This window comes from Cnephaeus nilssonii, assembly GCF_951640355.1.
Source record: "Cnephaeus nilssonii genome assembly, chromosome: 22".
Lineage (NCBI taxonomy): Eukaryota > Metazoa > Chordata > Mammalia > Chiroptera > Vespertilionidae > Cnephaeus > Cnephaeus nilssonii.
The window spans coordinates 5517246-5529111 of NC_137093.1; the positions used below are offsets into that span (position 1 = coordinate 5517246).

Genomic DNA, 11866 nt, shown 5'->3' on the forward strand with positions numbered 1-11866 from the left:
GGGCAGGAGCCGGGAGGCAGGACAACCGGGAGCCGGGGCGTGGAGGCAGCACCTCAGCACCGGGAGGGAGAGAGACGTCTGTTGACGTCACTGGGAGCTGAAAGGGACCTCACCCCTGACTTCTCGGCCGTGGGCACCCATCCGCACCCCTTTGCTCACTTCCGTTTGACTTGGTTTCCTGAACCCGAACGTGGCCGGTGCCCCGGGCACATTGGTCTGTGACGGTCGCTGCCCTGCTGACTGTCCTCACAGCCGCCGGCCGCTCCCCTTCCTGGCAGAGCCGTGTCTGTTCACCAGCCGTGTGCCCGCCTCAGGGGGTAAGTCATTGAGCTAGGCCCCTTGTGGCCCCCCTTTCCCTTTTGCCAGCGACTGGCTTCGGGGTAAACACGCCCCCGTTTGGGTGGATGAGGTAAACGTGGCCTCCTGAGCGCTCCTGGGACAGACCTTGAACCGGCCGAAGAGAGTGCGGATGAGGAGGCCATGTGCCCTGCCGTCTCTCCGACACACCCCCCGGACGGGTGCTCGGAGCCACCGCAGCCGCCGTGCAGACAGGAGGGGAGACTTGTCAGACGGCCGAGGAAGAGGGAAATCCTTCGGGTTTCACAGCTGAAGAAATCGTTGTGAAATCACGTATCTAGACTTGTTGTAAAGTCAGACAGTAGAGGTTTACGTCAGTTAAACCACTACGTGTTGGGTGTTAGTATTCGCAGCCAGAGCATTCCCAGTTGATATTAGAAATCTAAGTGACGTAGCATTTAATTCCTCAATCGAAGGAAGCACACAGGCTAAGAACACCAGTTCCTTTATTATTATTTACTGTTATTTTTTCCCCTAAAGAACAGCACAATTCAGATAACAATGACACACGTCCCACCCATATGCACAGTACCGCATCCTGCCTGCCAGGCTGCCTGGCCTCTGCTTGGTTCCTGGCGGAGCTGCCTGGAGACAGCCCCCTCTGTAAAAATCCCGACGGGGCCATAGACACGAGAAAGGGCGACTTCAGCTAGAGGGAAAACTGAGGGGCTTCCAGACTCCTGGGGGCTGCGAGCTCGGGGACGTGCGGCGGGTGCTGGGTGCAGGGCAGAGGCGCCATCTGTGTTCACGTGGCTGGTGGGTCACTCCCGGTGGGAGTGAACCCTGCTGTGGCCTCTGGAGGCCAGGGCTGCACAAACACAGGGGGGTGAGCTCGTGAGCTCCATCAGCCAACCAGGAGGCAGGCACGGACATTGGGGCCCAGAATAGGAATCTGGGTGAGGCGAGGTCCCCAGAGAAAAGCAGCCCTTGCAAGGTGAGATACTGTGTGAAATGTTATGTCCCCTTCTGCGTGCTTTGCAGCTGTTGAATGGACATTTTTATCAAGACAGAAAGGTAAAGAGAAAAAACTTCCAGCATTTTGGCCTAACGCAACCCAGCAGGACTTGCCAATGGCGCCCTCGGGTGCAAACACCTAGTATACACTCTCTAGGGACCGGTCAGATGACCCTGACCCCCAACATTTCAGTGGCACTAAGTCTATGAGTTCAGCTAAAGTGATGACTAATGTACCCTGGAATCAGAGAAGCCCTGGGGGTTGGGGGGGGGGGGTGACGAGGATGGGCCAAGACGGGTCTCAAGTGCAGGTGACTTCCTGGCCGTCATGAGGAAGCTGGCTGCTGAAGCTGCTGTCTCCAGAGGGGGAGTACGGGGGCACCTGGGGAGCCTCGATGATCAGCAGGCCCTCCGGGGACAGCGAGGCAAATACCGTGGCGGGATCCACCTCTGCAGGCAGCCTAGGAGAAGCACAGGGTTTGGTCATGTATGTGAACGCGGTCCACACGTCCTTCTGTTCCTCTGAAAGAAAATACTTTTGGTAAGAGCTTGGGCTTGGGGTGCAAATGCTGGGTCTGAGTGCTGGCTCTGCCCCTTTCTAGCTGCGTGTGGTCCTGGGAAGGCCACTCAGTTACTCGGGGCTTGTTCTCTCCTCTGCACAACGGAGATGGTTACATTAAACGTGTACCGCGTTTGGAGCTTTGGAAGTCTTTGCGAAGGATGTGGACATGCTTTGCGAGTGGTAAAACCCTGCTCGGCAGGAACTTACAAGGGAGCCGTGGCCCCGTGTCTGGTCCAGGCTGAAGTCTCCACTTAGCACCCACGACGCACCGGCTGTTGGCAGAAATGGCCACCGTCCCTCCCCGCGGGGAGCGTAAGGTGTGTCTCCCAGCGGGTGGCGCGTGTCCACCTGCCACGTGCATTGTGGGTGGAATTAATGGTGGAATGGGCAGTTTGGCAGAACGGGTCAGGCTGGCCGCCTGGCTAGAATGCCGGTGCCAGCGTCCGCGGTGATGTTTGGAATGAGCCGTGACTGGCACATCTTAGGTGTTGGCAGAAGGTGATATGTGTTTTGTTCCCTAAACACGTGTGTAGGCATGACCTGGTCAGAGCTTTGCAGCGGGTCCCGGATGGTTAACAGGAGTTGGTAGCCCATGCATTCAGCATTTATAGCGACTCAGGGAAATGAAAGGACAGGCTCTGTGAGGGAGCAAGCAAGCGTCAAGGATGGGCTTTCTGAACCCAAATCCGGTTCCAGTTCTGAGGCTGTTTTCACGATTTGGGGGTTGTTTGGAGTGAAGGAGGCTCCCCAGGACACGGTTTCTTCAACAAACTATTGGAACCGGGAGAACCTGTGGTGGCCTCTTCGGGATGCCTTTGTGAATAAAAATAATAAACCTGGGCCTCTGAGCGGTTCCCGTGTGCCAGGTACTCCACCTGAGGCACCTCATTTCCTTGTTAACCACAATCGCACCAGGCGAGTTCCATTACCATTCCTGATTCACAGATGGGGAGGTCAAGGTCAGAGGAGTGATTTGCCCAAGGTCACACAGCTGGTGAGCGGCAGATGGGAGTGGAATGGGAATCCTGGTCTCTGAATTCACAGTAGCTCTCTGGCACCTGACTTTTGAAAAGGGGACCATGGTGGGGGGGGGGGGGGGTGGGAACACAAGGTTCGATCACCATAGAGCTCTCCTGGCCCCGGCTGGCTCTGCCTGTTGTAAAAGCAAAGTCACGGGTCTGGATGGAAGAACCCGGAAGTGAGGTAAGCCCGCTCTGGGTCATGGGCAGGCCCTTCCCGGAGGGACAGCCCGTAGCCCATGCGCCGAGTGTACCAGGAGATGCCAGCCAAGTTGAGCTGCGGGCATTAACGGGGCCTGTGGGAAGGAGGGATGAGAAAGAAGGAACATGGGCAGCTGCCAAGTCGAGCTTCTGAAGTTTGTCCCTCCCCCTGGCTGCTGGGATGGGTCAGCTCTGCTTAACCGTCCGCATGCCAACCCAATGGGCAGCGGATACAATGGGAGATGGTGGCAATTTTTAAAAAACGTATTGATTTTAGAGAGGGGGGGAGGGAGAGGGAGAGAGAAACATGTTGGTCCACTTATTCATGCATTCCTTGGTGCTTCTTGTTTGTGCCCTGACCGGAGATCAAACCCTTGGCCTACCGGGACGATGCTCTAACCCACTGAGCTATCCGGCCAGGGCCCTGAATTCAAATTCTGACTCTTCCTGATTGTGTGCCTTGAGCCTGTGCTCTCGCCCCCTGAACCCATTTCCTTAAGGGGAGGGGTAACGGAAGTGTCGGCCTCTGCAGGTGGCGAGAACCCCGTGCCTGGTACGCAGGAAGTGCTTTGCTGAGGGTGAGCTGCTGCTGTTCTGTGAATATTTCAGCACAAAGCCCCGTGTCACTGACCCCCAGAATGTCAGAGCCCCAAAGCGTCTTCACGATTGCCCAGGACAAAGCTCTCATTTTACACCCGGGGAAACTGAGGCCCAGCGGTGGGGAGACTCAGTCAAGGTCTCTGGCCAGGTGCCCTGGTTTGGAGGTTTTAATAAGGCCAGTCCCCAGGAGGAGCCGGGAGTTATCCCCTGTGCTGAGTGCTTCGCACACATCCTCTCCTGCCCCATCGGGGTGCCTCCGCCTCCGCGGGGAACAGCAGCTCAGGTTAGAGGAGCCTGGACCCCCACCCCCTGGGTGAGATGAGAGATTTAACCGCAGGCAGCTGGGCACTGACCAATCAGAGGGGGAGGATTCACGCCGTGGCGAGGGGGGAGGGTCCTGGGGACCCTTTAGTTCAGGCGTCCTCAAACTACGGCCCGCGGGCCACATGCGGGTGTTTTTGCCATTTTGTTTTTTTACTTCAAAATAAGGTATGTGCAGTGTGCATAGGAATTTGTTCATAATTTTTTTTAAACTATAGTCCGGCCCTCCAACGGTCTGAGGGACAGTGAACTGCCCCCCGTTTAAAAAGTGTGAGAACCCCTGCTTTAGTGTCTGGGATGAGGGGAGCCCTGGAGGGTCCGGGCAGGTCAGGGTGGCTGGTTGGTGGGAGGGGACCTGGGGGCTCAGGGCAGTGCTAGTGCAGAATTGTCACAGGAGCCGGCTCAGCTGCCGGGCCCAGCGGACCCTCAGCCCTGCCTCCGGGGCTCCAGGCTGTTCTGTCGGGTCAGTAACCCCCAGAGCTGTTTCCCCGGAGGCCCCGGAGATGGCAGCACCCACGCAAACGGCCCCGTTCTAAGGTGATTAATCCGCTGCCTTCTTTCTGCCTCAGTCCCCTTCACAGCGCAGCTCTGTCTGTGACGCGGGGACACCTCATATGAGCCTCTTGAAAGAAACATCCGCGCCCCCCCCCCCTTCCCCTCAGCAGCGTTGGATCTGCTGCCTGACCGCGGGGAGGGGTCCTGGGCGGCAGGCCAGGGAGCACGGAGACAGGCAGGCCATTGCCTTATGGGGAAGTGCCCGCGGCTTCCAGGAACCCGCATCGCAGGGGGTCAGGCCGGGACACGTGGGGGACGGGACTGCAGGATCCCGAGGCCAAAGGACGCCTAGGAATCCGGCTCCTGCTGTCTGCAGGGCCGGGCGGAGTGAGGACCCATAGCAACAAGGATGACAGCCATGCGGGCGCCCGCTTGCCAGGGGCTGCCGCCTGCGGACCCGGCACCGCCTTCTCCTCGGATGTGCAGCCGGGGCGGCCGCAGGGCTAGCGTCACCCTCCGTCCTCCTCGCCGTGAGGAAAGGGCGTTCGGGTGAGGGACCGCTCGGGGCTGTTCTCAATTCTACCTGCAAGCACCTTCCGCCCACGGCTCTCCACCACCCGGGAGGGTGCGGGCTCCTGCCTGCACCTTGAGCTGCACCCAAAGGCTGCAGGTGCTGCCATGGGGCTCCGTGGGGCTCCGACTCATTGGCTCTGCGGGTGGCCTCCTGCTCACGTGATTCCTCTGCTGTGACATCTCCCCTTGAGGGTGAAGGTTCAGTTCCCTACCCCGCGGCCGGGGCGGGGTGTCTCTCAGGAGAGACGCCCAGGAGGGTACAGACCCCAGAACGCGGGTCCCAGGCCCCTCCCCCGCCCCCAAGCCCACCCGGAAACGCACCCAGGGGTCACTTACTGGATCTTCTTGGTGAAGTTCTTGGACACAATGCCCCCCTCGTGCTGCTTCTCTTCGTGTTTGCCTGGAGGGGAGAAACGCCACGTCAGGATCGGAGTCCCTTGGGCTCAGGTTCAAACCCTGCCCCGGCCCCGCTCATGGTGGGGCTTGGGGCTTGATCTAGACTCGAGGCTCCAGCGGTCTGAGCCTCGGGCCCCTCACCTGAGCCCGCCTCCCAGGCTGCTGAGGAGATGAAGCAAGACAATGGACGGGACCAGGGCCTTGACTGCAGTTTGTAGACAATGATGTGTTGTCTGGGGAAATCACAGAGGTGGGCACTGTTCTCCTGAGCCCTCATTGGACAGCACCCACTGCTCAGCAGCCAGGAGAGCCCTGGGCTAACACCCCGGATGCACAGCTCAGGGACCCTCCCCACCTCCCAGGATGGGCTGCTCGGGGTTACCCGTGCGGGAACTGAGGCCCAGCCCCGGGCTCTGAACCAGCTCTCTCTGAATCTAAGCCCGGTGCTGGGTCCGATCCTCTCTGCCCATCCCAGCTTCCATTGCTACCAAACCCACCCGGCCTCCCAGAGGGGCTCGGCCTAAGGAAGGGGCAGGCTCATGGTATGAACTGCCCTGTCCCTCCTGCAGGGGGCAGGGGAGGGGGTGTCGTTTTATTTTCCTTACTTAGGAAGGAAAAAGATGAAATTACAAGGAGGCCGGGCCCAAACTGCCTATCACCTTGCAGTTTATACAACAAATTCTGAGCCTCGTGGCCCTTTCCCATTCTTACTTATTTAAATGGAGAGAGCGTCTCTAATTTCTCTGTCAACAAGGAGTTAGTGTCAGGGAAGCCATTCCCCTCCTCATTTGTGGGGCCACGGCCCAGGGCGAGGGACCCTCATTTACACAGGGACGCCCTTCGGAGGGGCTGGGGAATCGAGACTCAATAACCTGGTGGGATATGTTATTTTCTGTGGTCCCAGATTTTTAAAAACTGACCATTTATAGGTAGCTACATTATTAATTGCTTTTTTATTCATTACTCCTTTCTTAATTACTTTTTCCTGATTACGAGATAATGCATGTGTAAGTTAGAAAATGTAGAAAATAATGAAAAAAATCAAAACCACCCATAACCCCATCGCGCTGGGAAAACCACTGGCATTTCTGTAATGTCCCAGACTGGTCGTTCTGTACTTAGAAACGCATCGATGTTACGCGGTGTAGCTGGGCACCATATAGCTTATCAAATGTGCACGTGTTTTTACATCTTGCTAACACACTCTGTGTAATTATTTTTCTGGGTGACGGCAGATGTTCTTGGACATGGTTTTTCACGGCTGCCCGGCGTTCCCCGTGGGGACACACAAGGTCATGCAGCCAGTCCCCAGCTTTTGGGCACCGGGACGGCTCCTGACATGGAAAGAATGTCGCTGCGCTGATATTCTTGGGCTTCTTTAGGGTAAATTCCGGGTTCTAGAATTTCTAAGCTTGATCTGTGCTGCTCAGTCACCCAGCTGGGCAGAAAGGGGCAGTTATAGGAAATGGTGTTGACACTGGAGTGCTGCTATTCTGTGAATGTGCTGATGCTCTGAGAGTGTGTTCTGACCTGCCAAGTCCCTGACCACCAGCTGCCCGGCGCTCCCACCGGCACGTGGCCAGAGGCGCGCGGTCAGCCCCTGGTCCCCTCCCCGGAGCCTGGGCCTCTGGAGGCCTGTCTCCCTTGGGGACAGGCCAGTGCCTCTGACTCAGCCCTTCTGCACACTGCGTCCTGGGAATAATAAAGGAGGAAGCGGGGACAGAGTAATAATAGCAAACTCAGATAGCACTTGCGTGGTGTCAGCCACTGTTCTAAGCACCTCACCTGTAACAACTTTCATTTCCACACCAGCCTTATTCCTGCAGTTTTGTGGATAGGGAACAGAAGTTCAGAGAGGTTAAGTGATGTGCCCAAGGTCACACAGCTTGGAAGAGCAGGAGCAAAGGTTCAGAGGCGGGTGTGTGGTTTTTGGACTTGAGTCCCTGCTCTGACATCTACTTTTCTCAGAGCCTCAGTGTATTGCTCTCTAAAATGGGGGTGACAGCAACATCCTAATTACTGGGTTACTGTGAGGAGTGAATGACAGTGAGTCACAGAATCGCTTTGTAAGTTGTAAAAATATTGTGTGAAGGTAAACGCTCTTGGTTTATTTTGATGTTTGGGACAGGATTGCCCCTCAGAAGCGAACCCTCCCTGTCCATGCTCTGGGAACAAGGTTTTGGGGTCAGGGAGGAGAGGGTCTCTGATTTCCATAAGGTGGGCCTGGGGTGGGGTTCATCTGGTTGAAAGAAGGTGTTGAGTCTTAAAGCTTAATTTGCATAGCATTTGAATATCTATTTAGTAGGGGCAGTTGAAGGATTATGAGTCATTATTTTGCTTTCCTGTTTATTTTCTACATGGGAATAATTTGATTTTTGTAAACATAAAAAAGTAATTATTATGATTAAAGAAAGAAAAACAGAACTCATCTGAAGTCCAGGGACGCTAAGAGGCTCGGAGGAACGTGGGCATCAGCCCTCGGGGAGGCCACGGCCCAGCTGAAGGAGGCAGGCTGTCACCCGGGGAGGGGGGCCTGGGGGAGGAGAAGGGCCGGGCATACGGTCTTGGGGGCTTTCCAGTCCCTCCCCGCCCAGAGCCTGGCCCAGTGGCCCGGGAAGGGAACGTGTCTTGGCTGGTGGCTGCAGGGCGGGGGTGGGAGTGTGAGAGGCATGATGGGAATCTTTAGTCCGGCATCATCCAAACACTTCTCTGGAACTGGACACTCACATGTGTCAGATAAGACAAGGCCGTCTCTCAGAGAGGCAGAAACCACGTTAGCAAACTCAACGCTCTGCCAAGCCCCACAGCGAGAAGACGGTTATAATGTTGTTTCATCTGGCACCCTCTAGAAGTCTGGACCCCCTCCTCCAGCCATTTCTCAGATGCCTAGTGACAGCTGAAAGAACACTGTTTGGCAAATACTGACCCAGTCCACCTTCATGGTAGCGCTGAGGGTAGGAGGGGGTAGGGAGGTTTTGCCCAGGGCCACGCAATCGGAACCGGGAACTGGCTAGGTTGGCCTGGCTTTGAATTTCAGACATTGCCATGGAGAAGTGGGTGATCTCAGGTGAATTCCTCTCTCTGGGCCTCAGTTTCCTCATCTGTAAAATGGGTGTAACAAACCTAGCCATGTTTACTTAGAAGTCCACGTGAGGAAGCGGCGAGCCAGCCTGTGTAGGTATTTAGCACCAAGTGCGTGGGGAATCGGTTTGTCACTCTGTGATGCCGGAGGGGAGGCCGGTTTCACGTCTGACTTCCCTTGAAAGTTGCGTTTTAGACGGAGCCTCTGCTGTTGATCTGATTTTTCAAACTGCTTTCGCGAGAGAGACTGTACGTCCTCTCAGGGGATCTGGATTCTGTCAAGCCAAGGTGGCTGAGTGCATACCTGTGAGACTCTTACAGCCTCAAAAGGCTTTGTCTGTCTTGGTCTTTTTTATGTTCCCCAATGACCCCATTTTACAGATGTGGAAACTGAGGCTCTGAAATGCGTTCAAAGCCTCCTGATCAGTAAGTGACTTAGCTGGGGTCTCGGCTTGGAGCTGCCCGACCCCATTTGCTAAGAAGCACCTAGAAAAGGGCACGGAGAGGCTGGGCAGAGGTCTCCTGGGAGGGCCACCGGACCCTCGGACCTGGGGTGGAAAACTCAGCACCTTAACTGAAACCCAGACGGAGAGGGGGGTCGTAATAATGCCCATTTCCAGGGCGCCAGCCAGGCACCAGCACCAGCTCCATCCTACAGACACTCTCATGTTCCATATTGTCTGCATGTATCTAAGCTTCCCTGTAGCCTGTGGGATAGATATTATTATGATCCCCGTTCTGCAGGTGAGGAAACTGAGACTCGGCGGTGAAAAGACGTTCTTGTCCGCATCCATCTAGAGAGTGAACAGCGCAGCCGGGGCGGGGACCCAGGTCTCGAAGGCCATCTGCCGTTTATGATTGCTCAGGGCCTTCTGGTGTGGCTGGCATTTTAGCAACATCGGCTTCGGTAACAGTTTCAGGCATTCTGCACCCACACGTTGCACGCATCAGCCCATTGGATACAGTCATCCTTATGCCCGTGTAGCCCTTTGAACCCCAATTTCCAGGTTAGGAGGCACAGCAGAGAGCCGCTAAGTCACCTGCACAGCCTGCCGGTCAGTGGGGGAGCCTGTTTCAGAACCCCAGCCCAGCTTCCCGGCCACGGCTGCCCAGAGCCCTGGCTGACCCCCTCCGGCACGTGGCCCCGGCCTGACTCCGGCCCCGCCTGCCAGCGCCTCCGATGTTTATCATTCCGACCTGCCGGGCTTTGAAACTCCCCCGAACGCCTTCCTGCCCGGCTGGTCCCGCCCGCCCGCCCCTGTTTGCAGTGTTTGCGAGGCTTTTATTGATTTCTGGCCGGCAGAGCCTGCTGGGAACCGGCTCCTTTTAATGGAGCTTTAATTGCCGGGAAGCGACAGAAAGCGTCTCCTCTCTCCTGGAGTGTGGGCAGGCCCAGACTCTTCTGCTGCTGACTCACAGCGTGACCTTGGGCGCATCCCGCCCGGGCCCAGCCTCAGCCCGAGTGGGCCTGGAGGCCTCTGTCCTCAGGGCTGGGGGCGGCGTGTTGGGGAGCAGGAGCAGAAGAGGTTTAGGCCGGCCCTTAGTCCCTCGTAGGGGCTTACATGACCGATTCGCCTCTGGCCTCCAACTCGCAGGCAGCTGGATTTGAGCCTCGGGAGAGTTCCCTGAGCCCCCCTGAGCCTCCGCTTTCTCATCTGTAAGAAGGGGAGACCCATGGGACCCCTGCCCTCTGGTCGCATTGACTGAGGAGCTGCAGGCGAAGTGCTCAGGTGGGTCTGGCAGACAGGAAGCTTGGTCAAGGTGACCAGTTCGTACCCTTAACGTGGCGATGAAGCCTCAGTGTTCTCAGCCGGGACAAGGGGAGTGTTGCCCTTGAAGCCAGGCTGTTGCTAACACCCCACATTAAACACACCTTCGAGGCCATGTTGTGATGCTGGGGTGCAAGGAACCCTATTTCTCTTCTGTCTTTCAACGCCTATGCCTGTGTCACTTCTACCTCTGTGATTCTCCGTCACCGTATCCGGCCGGGTTCCCACCTCCCTGCGGCTCTGATGGGTAGGCCGGCACCCCAAGGCCCGCAGCTGGTCAGGCCCAGTGTTCCGGGGCCAGGACAGGGGAGTTCTCCCTAAAGGGAGCTTCTGGGGCTGCATTCCTGAGCCCTGAGGTCGCCTGCGTCAGCCGCACAGCTTCCCCTGCGGAGAAGTCCTCTGAGCTGTTTCAGCCTGCAGCCCCCACCCCACCCCCTTCTCTCTCCCTCCTGCTCCCCACTCACCAGACACCTCCACGTATCTGTCCTTGGTCTTCACCATCAGCTCCTCCGGCTTGAAGCTGTGCACGTTGACACACACTTTCCAGGGCTCCCCAGGGAAGGGCGGGGGGCTCCTGCCATCCGCAGGGACCCCAAACCTGCCTGTGGCCGTCGGCACCCGGGGCACCGTGCCCGGCCTCAGGGATCCTGGCCAGGCCGAGGAGAGTCGGGGCAGCGCCCAGTCGGGCCAGGGGGCCGTCAGGTCGTCGGGGAAGGGGTCCATGCCAAAACCGTCGTCCAGCAGGCGGGAGGAGAGGGGCGAGTCTCGGAAGGGGTCCCGGCGCAGGCGGCTTGGGTAGTGGCAGGAGAAGGGCATCTGACCATCAGCCATGGCGGATGCTGAGCTGGAGCGCAAAGGAGGCTCAGCGAGAGGGAGCCACCTGCCCAAGGTCACACAGCCAGGTGGTGCGGGTGGCTAGCCTTGCACGCTAATTCTTCAGCCTCCAAAGCTGCTGAACCATCCACTGCGGAGGGTGGGGGCAGGCACCAGGCTGGGGTCCCAAACCCCAAAGACTCTCCGGCCGCCACAGGCCCCCCTGGGCTGCTGGTCCTGCAGAATCCCGGAGCGCTCTGTCCACACCGCCTCACCCGCGATCCGCCAGCCTCTGTCCTCCCGGGCTGTCCAGGCTCGAAGCCAGAGCCGCCAAGGTCTCAAGTGGAGCCAGGAGCTTAATAAACCCTGGGACGCAGGCCTAGAAACTTCTCCTGGCTTCTGGGCTGGGAGCCTTTTATTTATAGCTGCTGCGGCGGAGGCGGGTACTGCCCAGGGTCCGTCACGGGAGTATTCCGAGGTGATGAACTGGCCCTGCGGATCCGGAGGCCCCGCTGGCCCGAGGGGGCGGGGAGGGCCGGGCAGCCGCCTCTGGGACAGGCTCTCCGCCCCCAGCCGGCTCCGCCCGCCTCCCCGCCCTCCCCGGAGCCGCCCTCCCAGCCAGCTCTGAGGCCCGGCTATTAATAACCCTCTGCTGGCCGCAGGCTCAGATCACCCTCTGCAAATACTTTCCCCCGAGCCTGCTGATCCTGCCACAGAGGGGACCA

General features: G+C 57.8%; 1 protein-coding gene across 1 annotated transcript; it reads right to left on the bottom strand.

Moving 5' to 3' along the window:
• Positions 1-786: 786 nt before the first annotated feature.
• HSPB8 (heat shock protein family B (small) member 8) lies at positions 787-11659 on the bottom strand. Its single transcript, XM_079762342.1, has 3 exons — positions 10793-11659; positions 5419-5482; positions 787-1772 (listed from the first exon to the last, which is right to left on the bottom strand). The coding sequence occupies exons 1-3, from the start codon at positions 11157-11159 to the stop codon at positions 1613-1615; spliced, it is 591 nt and encodes a 196-aa protein (XP_079618468.1). The 5' UTR covers positions 11160-11659; the 3' UTR covers positions 787-1612.
• Positions 11660-11866: the final 207 nt, after the last annotated feature.